This window comes from Stegostoma tigrinum, chromosome 23, assembly GCF_030684315.1.
Source record: "Stegostoma tigrinum isolate sSteTig4 chromosome 23, sSteTig4.hap1, whole genome shotgun sequence".
Classification (NCBI taxonomy): Eukaryota; Metazoa; Chordata; class Chondrichthyes; order Orectolobiformes; family Stegostomatidae; genus Stegostoma; species Stegostoma tigrinum.
The window spans coordinates 12,345,978-12,365,115 of NC_081376.1; the positions used below are offsets into that span (position 1 = coordinate 12,345,978).

Below are 19,138 nucleotides of genomic sequence, written 5' to 3' on the forward strand. Positions count from 1 at the left end.
TAGTTGATGTTCATGAACTAGCCACAAAACGACATGACCCACTATCACTCGTATCCTTACATACAGATGAGGAAGGACACCACTTTGATTGGGACAACACATCCATCCTAGGACAAGCCAAACAGAGACACGCACGAGAATTCCTAGAAGCGTGGCATTCCAACCAGAACTCCATCAACAAACACATTGATTTGGAGCCAATCTACCATCCCCTGAGAAAAAGAGCAGGAAATGATACCACCAACGCAGGAAATGACATTACCAACCCAACGAAACCTAAACAGATAAATAGAAAGTGGGACATAACACCAGCACTTCGTTGGAGGCTGACTGATGATGTTACCTAGAATGGTGACAAAACGTCTGAAAACTAACCTTCCAGCTCAGTGAGCAAACTTACATCCAGAACAAGATCCCACCCCCAGCACCAAAGCTGGACCCACCAGTCGATGTCCTACATGGAAGGATGTGCCGGGAACAGTGCAGCGGTACGGTCCCCAGCCCCGAGGTGGGACACAGAAGCGATGGTGCTTGGGGCGGCAGAACAGGAGCACACTGCCAGGACCCCACACACAATGTCAGACGGTGGTAACCGGAGGAGCAGACAAGGTGATGTCTACTGAGAGGGAAAGATGAACTTTTGAAGCTGTTTCAGCTTTAGTAATATTAATTTGATATCAATTTATTCAGTATTTTACAATTTATACAGGTAATTTATTCCATAATCCAAGATGGGGCTGGAACATGGTGACATTATCCACTTTTCATTGTACCTAGATACAAGTGGCAATACATTAAATAAACCTACTAAGTAAAAAAAAATCCATTGGTTGGGAATCGTCTGCCTGTGAAAGTTGTTTCTTGAACCTCATAGACTTCTACATTGATCCTACTTGGTGTAGTAAATCATTGATTGTTTTTTGAAAATGGCTTTTTCAATCTAATATTTCAGACACGCGAATCAGTCGGAATGTGTAGCTGATCTCTGTACTTCTGATAGGCCAACGACGTTTGTGGTTATTGGGTTATCAACAAATCTTGTAAATGATATGGAGTCAAGTGCAAACATTTTAAAGAACACTGCTGTATTCCTGTTACTAAAATTGAAGTTGTTGGAACAATCCAAAAAAAATGTTTCCAAGAGTTAAAATCCTCAACGATATTGCACGGAAAAGTTATACAGGAATTTGAGCAGAGTTATCACTGATCACCCATATAATTTCGGTCTATGGACCATAATTTGAAAGGGCGCCGATATCACTCTACTATGATGGGTTAACAAGAATTTTTGAAGTCATGTTGATTTCAAAGGAAAAGAAACTGGAGAGAAGCAAACTGAAATGAATATGCCAGTCACCCAGCCACTCATCGCTTTAAGTAACGGATCAGATCTGGTCCATTCTATTCTCACCGTCCCCTCGCCACCCCACCTTCCGTGTGTGTGTTTTTTAAATAGCTGGTATTTAAAGTGACCCATTTATAGCAAATACACAGGAAGGGATGCTATCCCCGCACGGTTGCGATACATACAAGACTTCCGGATCAACATTAGATTGTAGAGAAATGTGCTGATTTCTGCTGAGTCCAATTTCCACCGTGCAACTAACGCGACTGAAGCCCATTGTGTCTCTCCACAGATCTCCCTGCAGCATTCTCCGGAAAACTGTTGCTTTTTGATTGTTTTCGACTTTCAGCTACAATTGGTAAGTGTCTAAAACCCTGAGACATTTGTACGACACCAGATTTTCAATTGAATAAATGCAGTTTTTGTTTTTTTTGTATTTTGTAACAGACAACCTGGTTACTTTCGTTTATGAAACAAATCTTTTAATCTTGTATTTGACCGAAACAGCGGGAATGTCCATCTAGGGCGATTGTTAATATACTGGGGTGTCTCAATTAAAAAAAAACGTTTTTTTTTAAAATCGCTCGAATGAGATATCTCAAACTACAGTGTCATTTGCAGGGGCGAGTTGATCGGCCGGTGTTTGAGATGCCGGAGCGGGCTGAGCTGGAGGTAAGAAGAAGAGACCGAAGGGTCTGACAGGAATTGAGCTGTTTAAAGTGGACGCGATGGAGCGGAGAGAGCAGGTACTCCTAATTCTGTGAGGAGAGATGCTGAAGGCATTACTCATGTTGCTGCAGTCGGCATAAACCTCAAAAATGATGAATTTTCGGAAGACCAAGTTTGCAAGGTAACATTATTTTCGAGCTAATTTTTGCTAAAGAATGACAGTGTCTGAGTGTGCTGTATCCAGTTAAATGGTGATCTGTTCTGCACCTCTGTTTTGTTTGAAACCTACTGTTTTAAAATATTGCCTTCGGCAAATGTGAAGGCATATGTGTAACCATATCCTTCGTAAAGGAACAATGTGACCTCAATACTTCTAATAAAAAGAAAGTAGCTTGTTTCTGGAGCATCTCCAGGACATCCCAAAGTGTCTCACTGCCTGCAAATGGATCTGAAGTAGTCACACTGGTAAGCTTGGGAATCAGACAGCCAGTGTTAGTAGAGCAAGCTTCTCCAGGCAGCAGATAATCAGGCTGTATGATGTTGATGGAGGGATAAATATGGACCAGGAACAACTCTTGTTCCAAGTCGTGGCGTGGGATTATTGTTAACGACCTAAAGAGGGTAAATGGAGTCTCAGTTTCACATTGTGTCAGAAAGATAGCAAGTCTGAGAGTGTGGTACTCCTTTAGTATGGCACTGGAATAGCAGCTGAGATATTGTGCTCAAATCTGTGGTCTTTTAGTGATTTGCAACCCACAACCTTATAACACTGAAGGTAAGAGTGGGTGCTGATGTAATAATTATGTGGCACAACAAAGACTTTTAGAATTTTCCATTTTCAGCATCAACAGGGACCACATGTGAAATATTCACCATGAAGACTCATGCTCATGTCTGTCTGATTTCTCATCCACTTAAAATAACACCTGAGAAACCTGACATTGCAAAATGGGTACATTGATTTCGCCAACCACTGAGCAATCTGTGCATGAGCCACACGAGGAATACAAAAGCTAAAATTACCTTTCTTTCTTCCTCTGAAAGACACTTGTAAGCCAGACAGGGTTTTATAACAATCTATGATAGTTTCACGGTCACTGTTACTACAATGAGCTTTCCACTCTATTATATTTTAAAATATTGATTAAATTTAAATTTCATGAGTTGATTTGATAAGATTTGAACCCATGACCCTAGTTGATTGGCCTCCAAAATATTAATCTGGTGATGCTTCCATTATACTATTATCTTCCCATGTAAGCAAGTCCTGAACTACATTCATTCATGCATAGATTTCAATTTTGGGCATGCTTTTCCTTCCCTAAAAATCATATGTCATTCATAAAACTTGTTAAAGTACTTTTTCACTTATATTAGGAAAGCACATAAAGTACAATATAAACCATTTAAATACATTGTATAGTTCTCACAGTGCAGGTTGCTTGTACATTTACCAGTAAGTAAGTATTTTCTGATACATTCTTATAGAATCCAAGGGATTTTGCTCTGTTTCCAGCAGCTTGGTGTCCACTATGATGGAAAGACACTGCACTATGACCTTTCCCGGTTAAGTCTTTATGATAGCTGCCCCAATCTGTAGTGTTCCCCCAGCATCAAGTCCTGGACCTTAGAATATGCCAGACTGTAACACTTGACTGTGGACAGTTCCCTGCTTTGGAAGACCAGATCAAAGAAGCTCCAATATTGATGTGATGACTGTCAAACTGCAGTTGATACTTGCCTTTGTGTGTGACCATCAGAACAGGGTTCCAGATACAGAGTTCTGTGTCACAGCTGCAACACTGGCATCCAGTTGACAATGTACAAAATTGCCCAGGTATGTCCTGTACACAAAAAGTAAGAATAAGTGAACCCAGCCAATTATCACCCCCATCAGCCTACTCTTGATCATTAGTGATGTCATGGAAAGGGTCGACAGTGCTATGAAGCAGCAATAACTCAGCAATAACTTGCTCATGACTCTCAGTTTGGGGTCCACCAGGGCGACTCAGATCCTGACCTCATGACAGCCTTAATTCAAATATGGAAAAAGATCTGAATTCCAGAGATCAGATGAGAATGATAGCCCTTGACTTCAAGGCTGCATTTAGCCAAGTGAGACAAAAAGGAGCTCAGCAATTAGACTCAATGGACATCAAGGAACAAACTGTCCACAGGTTGGCGTCATACCTGGCACAAAGGCGATGGTTGCGGTTGTTGGAAGTCAGTCATTTCAGCATCAGGACATCTCTGCACAATTTCCTTGGGGTAGTGTCCTAGGCCCAACCATCTTCAGCCACTTCATTAATAATGATAAGGCCAGAAGTGGGTGCGTTCGCCGATGATTGCACAATGTTTAGCACCGTTTGCAATTCCTCAGATACTGAAGCAGTCTGTGGCCATTACAGCAAGACCTGGACAACATTTCAAGCTTAGACTGATAAATGGCAAGTAACAATCACATCAGACTAGTGCCTGGAAATAATCATATGGAAAAAGAGAGCATATAATCATCCACCCCTGACATTCAATACCATAATTTTAATCACTGTAAACTGAATCAGACCAGCCGTGCAATACTGTGGCTAGAAGAGCAGATCAAAGGCTAGGAATTCTGCAGTGATTAACTCACCTCCTGACTCCCCAAACTTCCCTGCAGGACACAAAACAGGAGGGTGATGGATTGCTCTCCACTTGCCTAGATGTGTGCAGCTCCAAAGCACTCAAAAGCTTGGCACCATCCAGAACAAAGCACCCTGCTTGGGTGGCAGTACCTCCACAAAATTTCACTCTTTCCAACACGGACACTTGTAGCAATAGTGTGTAACTTCTACAAGATGCACTGTAGTAACTCACCTGTATTCCTTCATCAGTAGCTTCCAAAGCCACAACCTCCACTATTTAGAACACAAACAAATAAAAAGAATTATGTTTACATACTATATGGTATAATGTTCTTGGTTTTACAAAACAGTACAGTATGTCACAATCTCTGAGCTGTGCCACAGGAGATCTGGTAATATTGAAACATTTTGCACCTGGTATGTGTCCATTGCACACCAGATAATAGGTTTCCCAATGCCACACTTCGTTACAGAGCCAAAACAATCTTAAAAAACACATGAAAGCTACTCATTGACCTTGAGCCTGAAAGTTACAGTTTACTACAAGTGCCTAGTTTAGAAGAAACTACAATTGTCTAGATTAGTCATCAGCCACAGTTAGTTTAGCATTTAAACATCACAATCATGTTTAAGATCCCAGACTTGCCAGATGCGATATTTCCTTGATCATTTCTCATTGCTGGCATTTATCATATATTCAAGTTGTCAGAATAAAAATGTAATCTCATATATACTAACAACTTCAATTATGTAATACCAATATTGTAGATGAATTGGAGTCTGGTGTGGGATGCAGGCAACAGACATATGAGTAAGTTGAAAACCATAGAGAGGGAAGGATGAGAGGTTGAGCATGAGAATGGTGGAATAATTAGGTCAGGAAGTGAGTAAAGCATGGTTTAGTGTTTCAACTGAAATAATAACAGCGATGGGAAAAGTTGTGTACGTGGAATGAAGTGGTCTTTGCAATGGAGTTGAAATGAGGATCAGGAATTCAGGTCTAAATTGAAATAAGATGCTGAAATTGCAAATTGTTTGATTTAATCTGACACAGTGGCCAGTGAATGACAATGGATTCTATGGCAGGGCCTGAAGACAATGTTTGACTGGAAGAAATGAGGGCTTCTTCAGGACTGGATGTTGACCAGGTAGTCAGAGAGGAGGCAGTAGCGGTCCTGTATTGTGCGTGGAGAGGTAGAGTGTCAGTGGTAGACTGTCATCAACATTAACATGGACCCTGACCCCATGTCTTCAAATGGTATCTCTAAGGATATATGTAGTCAATAAGGAATTAGAGTGTGGGAGGCAGTTAAGGGTAGAACCATAGAGATAAAAGATATCAGAAGAAGGGTTGACTGAATTGGTGTGCATATGATCACACTGGTGAGAGTGGAATCACACAAGGGTAACGCCACTGAGCTGGATTATTGAGCGACATTAATACGGTCAATCTTATCAAAAGCCATTTATGCACTGAGAAGGGTCAGGAGTGATAGCACAGCACAGGCACAGGTGTTTGTGCTGTCAGTTGGTGGTATTCTTGCTTCTGAGGCAGAATTTATGGATTCAGGTACAAAATCAAAAGCCGAGGTGCAGTGCAATGCTGCAGTATCAAATGTGTTTCTGCTGAATGAGATGTTAAACTGAGGCCCTGTTTGCCTTTACCGGTGGATATATTAGACCCCAGAACAAAGAGAATAAAAAACAATACAGCACAGGAACAGGCCCTTCAGCCCTCCAAACCTGCACTGCCACATTTTACCCTTCCATACTAAAACTGTCTTCACTGACAGGATCCGTATCCCTCTATTCCTTCCCCATTTATGTATTTATCTGGGTGTTTCTTGAATGCTGCTACTGTGTTGCCCCCCCCACCGCCACCTCCTCTGGCAATGTGTTCCAGGCACTCACCGTCCTATGGTACTATTTCAAAGAAGACTGAGGGAGTTACCCCTGAGCCCAGACCAATCGTTATTCCTTAACCAACATCACAAAAAACAAATTATCTGTTTAATATCTCCGTGCTGTTGTTGGGAGTTTGCTGCATTCTGACACGTTTCTTACAGTGGTCATACTTCAGAAATGTGGATCTGAAAGGTGCTATATAAATGTAAATCCTCTTTGTTCATCTGTGACTTTGATTGAATCATTTTACTAAAGGAGAGGAAACCTGATTGGAGAGATTCAAATAATTCTGCAGGAAAGATGTGCACTGTGCCAACACATTTGAGGTGAGGAAAGAGAGGTTGGAGTGGGAGTAATAATGTTCATGTAGAGAGATGTGGAGGTGGGTTTGTTGAAGTGATGAGAACAGTTTTGAATGGATGAGGACGAAACATTCAGGGAGAGAACATTTTAGAGAATCAGAAAGCTTAGCGATCGGGATGGATGGTTGGTCATTCAGTGGAAATTGGATCGGGGTGCAGGCAGTGGATTTTGTGAGCAAGTTAACTCTGAAGATGGTAAGAGACAATTAAAAGAAAGGGAGGACGATGCATTGTAAGGAAGATTCTTGAGCGATGCTTGGCTTGTTGGGAAAGGGAAAGCAGGGACATAATAAAGGCAACTGAATGGAACCAACAGTTCTGACGAGCTTCGTTCATTTATTGCTCTTGAGTGTAGGGAGGAGGGCCCTCAGAAGATGATAGGTAGCGGTGAGAAGAAGCTGGAGGTTAGTTTTGCTCCTCGGGATGTTTCTGAAGTATCATGGAATCATACAGTGCAGAAGAGGTCTTTTGGCCCATCAGGTATGCACTGCCAAAGTATGTTATTACCTGTACTGATAGAGTCAGTGAGCAGATAGGAACCACAAATGCCAATTTGTCGTATATTAAGGAGCATTTTGAGATAAGATCTTCCTGTTATGCAAGGAGTTGTCTCCCTGGCTGTTTGAATAATGTTATTATCCAGAGCAGTTTGTCATTGTGCCACTGTTTACATGACGTGAATGGTGCTTGTTTCGTTGTTGACTGGTTCAAACCCTGACAGGAATAATCAGATAAATTGTTATGAAATGTTTGCATATAGCAGATGCCTCATCCATCAGTTTATGGTTCCAAGAATACAGAAGCAGTGGATTGTCCTGGGGCTGTATTTTACTTTTGTCTCTAATTTGTGTGAAAGGTCAGTCTGTGTTTAAAACAGGAAAACCTTTCTGGTTATTGTTATGTCAACCTTTTCTGCTGATGTTAGTGACTGGATTAAAATGGGCCATCCGAGGTAAAAATAGAGACAGAACATGTACCACATAAAGACTGTTAGTTTCCATAATTTGGCAAATGCTACTGATTTTGTAATCCAGATGTTGGGGCTAAATAACACAGAGAGCATACAACTAGTTCTGAAGAAGAGTCATACAGGACTCGAAATGGTAACCCTGTTTCTCTCTCCACAGATGCTACCAGACCAGCTGAGTTTCTCCAGGACTTTCTGTGTTTTTTAATAGGTGCAAACTCCAACTATTGACCCTTCAAGAATTTTACTTCTCTTTAGAAAGCTTGGAAATAAATATCTGCTACCAGTTACAAGAAAATAAAGTGGATGTTAAACTGTGCAAGTGTAACCAAGGACACAACATTTTCAACAATGTCCGATGATGTGTAACATGACCCCACCCATAATCACCCACCCAATTAAATGCCCACTCCACCACCTAACGTGCCATTTGTGCACAAGATTCCACCTTGTCCTCCTGAAACATTAATTCAAGAGCAATGAGTTCCAACATTGCCTTTTGGTCAACCTCAAATCCAGAGCAGTCAATCATAATTCAGAGTCAGTTGAGATATGTTTGATTGAAGACATCCATCTATCGGTCAGGGGTAAGGAAGCAGTGAGTAACTCACCTCCTGACTTACTAAAGCCTTTCCACCATCTACAAGGCACAAGTCAGGAGTGTGATGGAATATTCCCCTTTTGCCTGGATGAGTGTAGCTCCAACAACACTCGAAGCTTGACACCATCCAGGACGAAGCTGCTGGCTTGATCAGCACCACACCTACAAGCATTCATTCCATTCATCACCAATGCTCAGTAGCAGTAGTATGTACTATTTACAAGACGCACTGCAAAAATTCACCAAGTCTGCTTAGACAGCACCTTCTAAACCTATGACTATTGCCATCTAGAAGGACAAGGGCAGCAGATTAAATTAGATTAGATTCCCTACAGTGTGGAAACAGGCCCTTCGGACCAACAAGTCCACACCGCCCCTTGGAGCATCCCACCCAGACCCATCCCCCTTTAACCCACACACCCCTGAACACTACGGGCAATTAGCATGGCCGATCCACCTAGCCTGCACATCTTTGGACTGTGGGAGGAAACTGGAGCACCCGGAGGAAACCCACGCAGACACGGGGAGAATGTGCAAACTCCGCACAGACAGTTACTCGAGGCTGGAATCAAACCCAGGTCCCTGGCGCTGTGAGGCTGCAGTGCTAACCACTGAGCCACCGTGCCACCCCAAATGATACATGGGAACACCACCAACTGCCAGTTCACCTCCAAGCCAGTCACTGACCTGACTTGGAAATATGTCACTGTTCCTTCAGTGTCACTAGGTCAAAATCCTGGAACTCCCTCCTTTAAAGGGCTGGTGGGGGTATCTACAGCACCTTAACTCCAGCAATTCAAAAGGCACCTCAACAGCTCATACTCCAGGACATTTAAGGATGGGCAGTAAATGCTGGCCTGCAACATCCACATCACGTGAGTGAATTGATTTAAGAAATCCTTTCTGAATTTCTTTTTGAAAGCATTTTGGATTTTAATACGAATTACAGGTGCATGTTGTACTTAATTCTCTATGACCGTTCAGTGGCTTTGTACCACATTGACATTGACAAGACATTACTTTGAACCACTTCTCAAACAGGGAGTTCATGTCAAATTTTAACCAGACCACCTCAGCACAAAAAAGCTTGATTATACTGATGGATCACAGATCCAGGTTACATCATTTCTCCAACGTACTGTTCTGTAAACACAAGACGACAGGAAGTTTGCCAAAAGTCATTGAGCTGCTCCTCTCAAATGAAACTGTCCAAAGAGCTATGGGATTTAAATAAAAAGAAAATTTCCATGGGATATGTGCATTGCTGGCTTGGCCAGTAAGCAGTGCCCATTCACAGGTGCCCTGGAGAAGATGGTGGTGAGCTGCTTTCTTGAAGCACTTCTATCTTTGTGTTGTGGGAACAACCACACACTGCAGTTAGAAAGGGAGTTTTGAGATTTTAACCCAGTGACACTGAAGGAACATCAATGTACTTCCACATCAACAGGCTGAATGGCTTGGAGGGGAACTTGGTGGTGTTCACATGTATCTACTGCCCTTGTCCTTCTAGGTGGTGGACATTGAGGATTTGGAAGATGTAATTGGAGGAGGCTTGGTGAGATACTACAGTGCATTTTATAGGTGGTACACACTACTGTCAGTGTGTATCAGTGATGAAGGGAGTAAGATTTGAAGGTGATGATTGTGGTGTGTGTCAAGTGGTTTCTTTATCCAGAGTGTGTCATACTTCTTGAGTAGATTTGCTGGAGCTGCTGTCATCTAGGCAAGTAGTATTCCACCATATTCCCGATTTATGCCTTGTAGATGGTGGACAGGCTTTGGGGAGTCAAGAAGTGACTCACTGCAAGACTCCTAAGCCGTTGACCTTTAGAGGAATAACATTAATCAAATGAATCCCAAATGACTGTGAATTGTGATTGACTGCTTTGGGTTTAAGGATAAGTAATAGGCACTGCAGGAACTCAATCCTCCTGACTTGTTCAGTGACACTTGGAAGAATCTTGCACTCTTCTGCATGACAAGTTAGATTGTTTTTCTTAGGGGACCTAATTGAGGTGCAAACAATTACAAGGGGCACAGTGAGGGTAGATAGCAAGAACATTTTCCCCTTAGCAGAGGGATTAATAACCAGTAAGCATTGTTTTAAGGGGGTATGGGGATGAGAGGGGAATTTGACAAAAATCTTTTCACCCAGATGGTCGGGGTTTCTGCAACTCAGTGCCTGAAAGAATGCTAGAGATGGAAATTCTCACAAAATTGCAGAAGGATTTCGATGAACAGTTGAAATATCAAAGCACACAAGGTCCTGGGCAAAGTGCTGGAAAAAGGGGATAGAGTAGACAATCAGTGTGGACAAAGTGGACCAAAGGGGTTCTTTCAGTGTTGCCAACCGAAACTCTCCGACTAATCTCAACCATTTTCTTTTGTGTCGAGTATGGCTCCAACCAGTGGAGTTTCCCCTGATTCCCATTGACTCCAGTTTGCTAGGGCTCCTTGATGTTACATTTGGTTAAATGCTACTTCAGTGTCAAAGGCAATGATTGTCACCACATCTCGAGAATTTAGTTCTTTTGTAGGTGTTGGATCAGGGCTGTAATGACATCAACAGCCAATTGGCCCTGCTGGTATCCAAACTGAGTGTACACGAGCAGGTTATTTCATTTCAAGTGCTGCTTGATAGAACTGTTGATGATCCCCTCCATCTGTCTGCTGATGATCGCTAGTCAAGCAGTAATTGGCTGTGTAGGATTTATCCTGCTTTTTTAGCATAGAACATACCTGGACAGTTTCCCATATTGTTGGGTAGATGCCAATGTTCTAGCTGAATTGGGGCAGCTTGTCTAGGGGCCGTAGATAGTTTTGTAGTGACTGGGGTAAAAGCAGAGATCCAAGAATGGAAGTTACTTGGGCACATGTATGTAAGTGGTTGAACTCCCTGCATCCATTTAAGCGTATTAAGATAGAAAGTTATTAGCTCAACCTCCCTGTACCTGAGTTAGACTTTGGCTGTTCTGTAATGTTCTCGGCACATCTATTCCAACGCCCTCTTCAGCGGTCTCCTCACCTTGTGCCCTGAATAAATATTTGTTCTTGTGAATGTTGGCTGCCCGTATCCTAATTCGCACTTTAGTCCCTTTCACCCTGCCCCAGGTTTGTTGGCCTGCATTAACTGCCTGTCCAGTTGTGCTTTGCCATTAAACTCCTCATCGGGTCTCAAATCCTTCCATAACCTTGCTCCTCCCTCTTTCTGGAACCTTCTGTAGCACTGCAACCCTCCAAGTTCTCTTTAAGTCAAGCCTCTGGTGGTTTTGTTTTTAACTGACCTGTTCAGAGATGTTATAATGCACTTTGAGAGTAGGTCGGACATGAGCCCAGATCTCCTGGCTCAGTGATAGGGACACTACCACTACAGCACAAGACTCTTTCTGGTGGTTTACTTATTCATCCTTGCTTCATCAATGCACTAACTAGGCCCAATCATTGGTATCCCCTAGTTAAATCTAACCATATCTTTAATTTGCTCCTGTTTTAAAACCTATCTCAAGCGTTGGTGTAATATCTACTATTCAGGCTCAGCATTTTGTTTGATAATGTCCCTTGTAAAGCTGCTTGGGCTGCTGTACCACATGAATGTTAATGTATTATTAAGCATTTGGCTTGTTTTGTCGTTGATGTTCTGAGTTCTAGCATTTAAGGGTCAAACCCCATACTATTGACAAAAGTAGCCTGTGAGGTTGCTGTCTCTGAATACAGGCTCAAGGAGTCTTCCAGAATCTCAGCAGTGTAACCTTATATCAGTGTGCTCATTTTGGCCTTTCATTTGTAAAATTCTTCATAATTGTTCTCATTATGAACTCATTGAATGCTGCAAAGATCATCTCCCTTTCCAACTGTGATGGTTCTGAGGTTACTTTCAGCAGAAAGTGCCAACATAATATGACAGACAAAAAAAAACTTGTCTGTGTGCCCAAACTTATCATCACAAATTTTTTGAGGAACACTTTATTGTTAACTCACGAGAAACCAACGTGATCTCCTTTAGTGAGGGGGTTGAAGTGTTCTATTTGGTAACTTACCTTCAGTTACCACCAGCACCTGCCTGAGTACAGTTAATGGGCATCAGCCATTTCTGTCTGACTTGGAGGTGCGATGCCTGCTGTTGGTGATATACATTACCATAAATTCAAAGCAAACACCCTTTTTGCTGAATGTTCCCCAGTCCAGGGGTGTTAACACCAACCCAACAGCACGTATGATTGTATTTCCAGCCCAAGTGGCAGGTTGAACATTTAGCTTACCAATAGCCAGGAAAAAAAAGCTGTTTCCCCTCTAGTGCTTGGACAGGTTTTTGTTGCCAACTGTGCTACAGCCACTGGCTGTGTTGGTAGAAACAACCTGTTCAGATAGGCTGGTCTCAGCCTTCCAATAATGCCATTTTGTTTATATTACATTTCAAACACCAAGCCACAACAGCCATCAGCCATCAGAGTCTTAGGGTTTAGGTTTCCACTTATCATGGCACATCGTATATCGAAAAATAGTAAACAGGAGCAGGAGTTGGCCAATCAGCTTTCAAACCTGCTCTGCTATTTAATATGATCATGGCTGATCATTCAACTCAGTAGCCTCTTCCTGATTTCACCCCATAACTTTTAATCCCATTGCCTCTAAGAACTACATCAAACTCCTTCAATTAAGTCATCTCTTACTCAGCTGAGTGCCAATGGACAATAGCTGAGCCGTCCCAACCTTTCTTCTTAAGAAAAACGGCATTCCAGGTCTTAGTGTGGTGAACCTTCACTGAACGGCCTCTAACACATTTACATAAAATCATAAGACATATGTACAGGAGTAGGCTGTTCAGCCCCTCGAAACTGCTGCACCATTCAATAGGATCATAACTGATCTGGCATTCCTCACATCCACTTTCTTGCTCCTTCCCCATAATCCTTGATTCCCCGACCTAGTCATGACGACAGGATGTCAGGTGTAGTGATTGGGACCGGCTTGAGCTCATCGACTGTGGGGTTCTTGATTGGAGTTGTTAACCTGGGCCAATCAGGAAAGCCTTGGATCACCAATATAACCAGAAAATTAGAATCTCTTCAGTTAAGGGCTGGCTGGCTACCAAAACACTTCAGACATATGATCCCCAAAACTATCAACATTGGGGGATTTCCTCATCTCATGTTTGGTTTTGTTAGAGACTCATTGATGGAAACTAATTGGTCCATAACTCCACTGCTGTCTTATTGGGGTTGATCAATGTCTGCCAGGGAAAGAAAGCTGAACTAAAAACGTTACATATGACTTCAGACTTGCAGTAATGTCATTTACTCTTAACCACCACCTGATATGATCCAGCAAACCATGTAGCTGCATTTAGGAAGGTAGCCAACCTCAATTTCGATAACGCCAATTTGGTGTGGGTAATAAATGTTTGTCTTGCCAATGACATGCTACTCCCCATGGATGACATTTTAAAAATGCACTTGCCAGGGACGTACTGGATGAATCACAATCTCTTTTTCTCTAGGAATCGCTATATTTGGTTTTGAGAGTTCAAGCAACACATTACAATAATGTGACAGTATGACATTACAGGGAGCAGTGTACTCTTACTGTTGGTGTTGGCCTGCACTAATGAAGTGAATTGCTCTGCTGAGCAGTGCAGTGAAGGAGTTGTATTGAAATTGGCAGCACAATGTGTAATCGCACGCCAAGAAAGAAATCACAAGTTTTTAGTTTATATGTTCTTGCAACATTTATTCTGCATTAGTGCAAGGCATGAGACGGACACTGATGACACAGGTCCATCATGATGTGTTACCTCCCACCTGTTAATTAACAAGAAGTAACCCAATTTTTAAAGGCTGAGACAAATGCTAACCAAGAGCAAGGGTCAACTGCTGTCATACTTTGTCTTTTTGCGCACCACAGTATCCATTTTTGGACTGCTTTGAAGTTATCTGTCTTCTAGACTGCTAGCTGGTGACAATAAAGTGACTATCTGCAGCCTTGGAACTATGCTACTCTTGTGTATAACACGTACCATATTCCTCATCTACTTTGCCAGAGAACAAGTCCCTGTCCTCTGCTGATAGAGGAAAGTTGGAAAATCATTCATTTTGAGTTGTTGTTTTGAATTAAAAATTGGAAGAGGATCTGACCCGGCAGAGCTCTGGGAAAAATAGTTGCAAACAAAGCCTCTGAGATCAGATAGGCCTTCATATTCGTAAATTCTCTCCGTATCACCGCCTGCCTTTGGCACTCACAAGGACTATATTCACACCCTCTCTAAAATCGGATGATACAACAATTGTGCAACTTCAGATTCAATCAGGAAAGCAATAAGTAAATAAAAACTGAAAGCGCTATGGATGCTGCAAATCGCAACCAAAAACAGAAATTGCTGGAGAAGTTCAACAAGTCTGGCAGCATCTGTGGAGAGAAATCAGAGATAATGTTTCAGGTCTAGTGACCCTTCCTCAGAAGATGTCGAGGAAGGGTCACTGGATCTGTAACATTAACTCTGATTTCGCTCCACAGATGCTGCTAGACCTGCTGAACCTCTCCAGCAATTTCTGTTTTTATTTTTGAAGCAATAGGTAAACCTCTTTTAACTAATAGATAGATAGAACAGTCCGCAAAAAAATGTTAAAAAATGAGCTTCTGGGATCATCGTATGTTACTTCATGTGTGTATCTACACTAGGCCATTGGTACCTGATAGAGGTGGTTAAAGGTGCAATACACCTTGATATAGACCAGTACAGAAAAAGGATGAAATGCTTTGATAGTTAAGTGGCTACTTGTGTAATTGGTATGTTAATTGATTGACATTGTGGATTTTTGGGTTTGAACAGGATTAGCCCTAACTTTGTAATTCATCTTTGTGGCAACTAATATTAAACTCAAAAAATCCTCTTCCTAATTTTTTATTATCAACAAAGTATACTACAGAAGTCAAACCAGTTCCATCTTCTATTCTTCCTTGATTCAATTGCTGTTGGTGTGCATCCTGGCAAAATCCGCTTATCCTTTTTCCAGAAGAAACATATTTGCATTGTGCTGTAACCCATTAGAAGGCTTTGATTGTCTCTTACCATCCAGCAGGCGAGATAAATAATGGCTGCTACTAATTGGAAAAGCAGATTACCTCAGTCCATTCATACTATGCTTATACTACTTTAGTAATAAATTACAGTGGGAATAATTTTCTGTTTGTGATGTAGTTTTTAACTCAGTGCCCATTATGAATTGGGGTTAGATGTACAGTGTATTTTAACAGAGCAGAAATGTGATTGATAATTTGGAAAGTTCACCCAGACTGGAAAGTACTGTAAAAATTGTGAAGTTTTTCACCATCCTGGAAACCTAAGCCTTCTCTTGATTCACATGCACTGGCATTACACTTCATTACAAAAGGGCTTTGGAAGGGAAGCATTCTGCTCACTTGCATACTGAGAAAATACTGTTGATGCCAAGCACAAAATACTTGGTAGTTGGCATAACGTATTACTAGCAGCTCGCTTTGATACAAAGCATCCAATCTTCAACTCCTGATGGTATAAGAAAGCTGCCTGAACTGAGCCCCAATGATCTGTGCTGATGTTGGCCTCATCATGTATTGTACTGCACTGGTGGTCTTGTGTCTGCATTTTGCTTCCCCCATGCTTTCTACTGTCTATGGCTTGGGTTTGGGTAGGTTGTACTGCTCTGTTGAGTTTGCTGTACTTAGCTCAGGTGAGTCTGTTGTATCTCTGTCTTTATGTTATTCCAACAGTAACTTTTCTGAATCCTGTTAAGTGCCATCAATTCTTTCCGAACATTCTGATTTACAGCATACTGATAACTGCCCTCTCTCTCATATAATTCTTCTAATCCTCTCTTCTTAGAGACTCAATTACACATGACTATTGATGTATCATCATCTTTTACATATTCTGATTATTGCATAACATAGAGAGGCCCCTTACAGGAGAGATAGTGTCTTACCAGGAGGCTGAGTTCAAGTCCCTCCTGCTCGAGAAATGTGCAGTAACATCTCTGAACAGGTTGACTGGAAAATATCTGCCACACCCTGGGATTGCTATTTGATTCACACTGTCAGTGCAGGAGGCGAATATTACATGGTGGGTTGGGGGACAGATTACTCATCCTCCTGAAAGAAAAGTCCATTGACAGCTCATCGGCTGTACACAAGGCAGTACTACATTGAGGGGCAGCCTTGGTAAAGTGAGAGTGGGACATTTGTTTCCTCAGGGCCAGGAAGATCCTGTGTCCTCCTCTAACAAAACAGCTGCCAATTAATTTGATTGGTCAATGCCAAAACAATGTCAGAGACAATGGTGGCCTCTATGGGGACTATAAGGGCACACTGACAAGGAGCTGATTGATCCTGGACTGTGAGGTAAATTCAGGGTTTTGGGTTGGGGAGGGATTGGCCACCAATTGGGATAGTTGGGATAGAGATGGGGTTAGGGGGTGAAGGTAACGAGAAGGAAGGAGGCACAAAGGGGTCGTTTCTCATCTTACATCTATGCGTGTACCTGTTAAATTAATTAACAGCATTACAGTTCAACACTGGGCCAATTTTAACCTCATACATCTGATGGGATCAAATGCATCATCAATTTTACACTTGGTTTTCCTCTCTGCTATTATGCTACAGCAATGTGGGCATGTGTAAAACTCGGTATTCCATCTAGTCCTGTGAAATTACCACCCATGTAGTTAAATTCCCCCTGGACTAACTCTCGTGGCTGATCTGGGTTAATGTGATGTGACAGACAACATGCGCCCCTACTTGCTGGGCCTGTGACCCTGCCCAGTTTGCACCCTGCACACTGCAGAGATGCACCCACTGGCTGACAGTTGGATAAGCAGCAGGAAGTTGAAATGATTTGTGAGAGAGTGAGTCCGTAGACTTCTTGGACCACCATTCTCCTGGACCCCAGGCAGTCATACAAGACTGGTTTGGATTCTGAAAGTGATGGCATCTCTGTGTATTTGAGTGAATTCAAAGGGGCAGCTTTCCAACTTAGCCCTTGGGTGTGTAATTCTGGTGTTGTCAATTAGCTGTTCCTGTAGAAATTACCAGAGTTTCATTTTTTACTGAAGTCATAAATAAATGAGTGGTTCTAATGGGCAGCCAATTCAATGTAGCAGCACCAAGCCTGGGCAACAATGCAACACACCTTATATTTCAAGGAATGAGGCATTTACAGCACATTAAAATAAAGGTTGCATACTATGGATGCTGGAGATCCAAATTAAAAACAGAAAGTACTGGAGAAACTCAGCAGATCTGGCAGAATCTGTGGAGAGAGAAGCAGAGTGAATGTTTTGAGTTTGATTTGACTCATGTTCAGTTGTGAAGAGAGTCACACCAGACTTGAAATGTTGATTCTGTCTGTCTCTCTCTGTCCCTCTCTATCTCTATCTATCTATTTCTCTATCTCTCTCTCTCTCTCTCTATCACTCCCTCTCCCCGCTTCACTTCCTCCACAGATGCTGCCAGACCAGCTGAGTTTCTCTACCAATTTCTGTTTTATTTTTATATCATTCATTCTGTAAACTTATTTATAAACAAGGTGTAAATGGGGATAACTCCCGAATGATATCTTATGGTGTTCTCATTGGAGCTGCAGTAAAGTGTGAAGGTTTTCACACTCTGCCCAGTTGAACTGTTAAAACACTCAGCAAATGCAATTATAGATTTTGCCCTTTCAAATTTGGCTTATGTCTAGAGGGAATATCTTGAGCTGTATTACATCAGGGTAAAGTGCTAATGGTTGGTCATTAATACATTCCCCATTTTAACCATAGATTTTTTATCAAGCATTGTAATCTGTCACACCAAAAATATTAAATGTCAGCAGCTTTGAGAATGGAGAAATGTTGATTGTGCATGACCTCTGAACATTGCTGAAAATAGCTTCTAATCTATATATATATATATATATATATATATATAATGAGACAGTGAATATAATTTCATGTTAGCCCGTGAAAGCTATATTTAAATACTTCTAAAAATATTTCAATTCAATATTTCCTTTCGCTGTAAGATATCCTAAAAGGAAAAATGGATCAGACTAATTTTCTTAAAGGCCAGCTCCGTTCAAATCTCTTACTTCTTTGTAAGTGAGGAAGATTCATATCTGAAGCAGATTGTAAATGGTTTAGGTTTACAAAAATAGAAATTACCAGAAAAAAAAACTCAGCTGATCTGGCAGCATCTGTGGCGAGAAATCAGAGTTAACGTTTTGGGCCCAGTGACTGACCCTTCTTCAAAACAAGAAGACTTACCCTTAATGGATCAAGCCATTTCTTCTTGTGCCTGCTATCTGAATATACAGCAGACAAGAACTGGAGCCCCCAGTCTGGTGATACGGTAGTTGTGTTGTTGTAATGTCACTGGCTTAATACTCTCGAACCTCAGGTTAACATTATAGGGATCTGAGTTTGAATCCCACCATAGTGGCAGAGTGAAATTTGAATTCAGTATTAAAAAGAAAACAGAACACTGTTGATTTCATGAAAAATCCTCTGGTTCACTACTTTCCTTGAGGGAAGGAAATCTGCTATCCTTACCCAGTTTGGCCTACTGTGAGCCCATATTCGAAGTAATGTGGTTGACTCTTAACTGCCCTGAATATAATTAAAGATAAGCGCTGGACTAGCCAGTGATACCCATATC

General features: G+C 41.7%; 1 protein-coding gene across 3 annotated transcripts in view; it reads left to right on the forward strand.

Moving 5' to 3' along the window:
• The first annotated feature begins 1,422 nt into the window (after window positions 1-1,422).
• mmd2a (monocyte to macrophage differentiation-associated 2a) overlaps window positions 1,423-19,138 on the forward strand; it is a 93,702-nt gene continuing 75,986 nt past the window's right edge. For all 3 annotated transcript variants that reach the window (XM_048552730.2, XM_048552732.2, XM_048552731.2), the window contains exons 1-2: window positions 1,423-1,703; window positions 1,967-2,195. In XM_048552730.2, coding sequence (XP_048408687.1) covers window positions 2,164-2,195 — 32 coding nt within the window. In that variant the 5' untranslated portion in view covers window positions 1,423-1,703; window positions 1,967-2,163. The remainder of the gene's footprint in view (window positions 1,704-1,966; window positions 2,196-19,138) is intronic.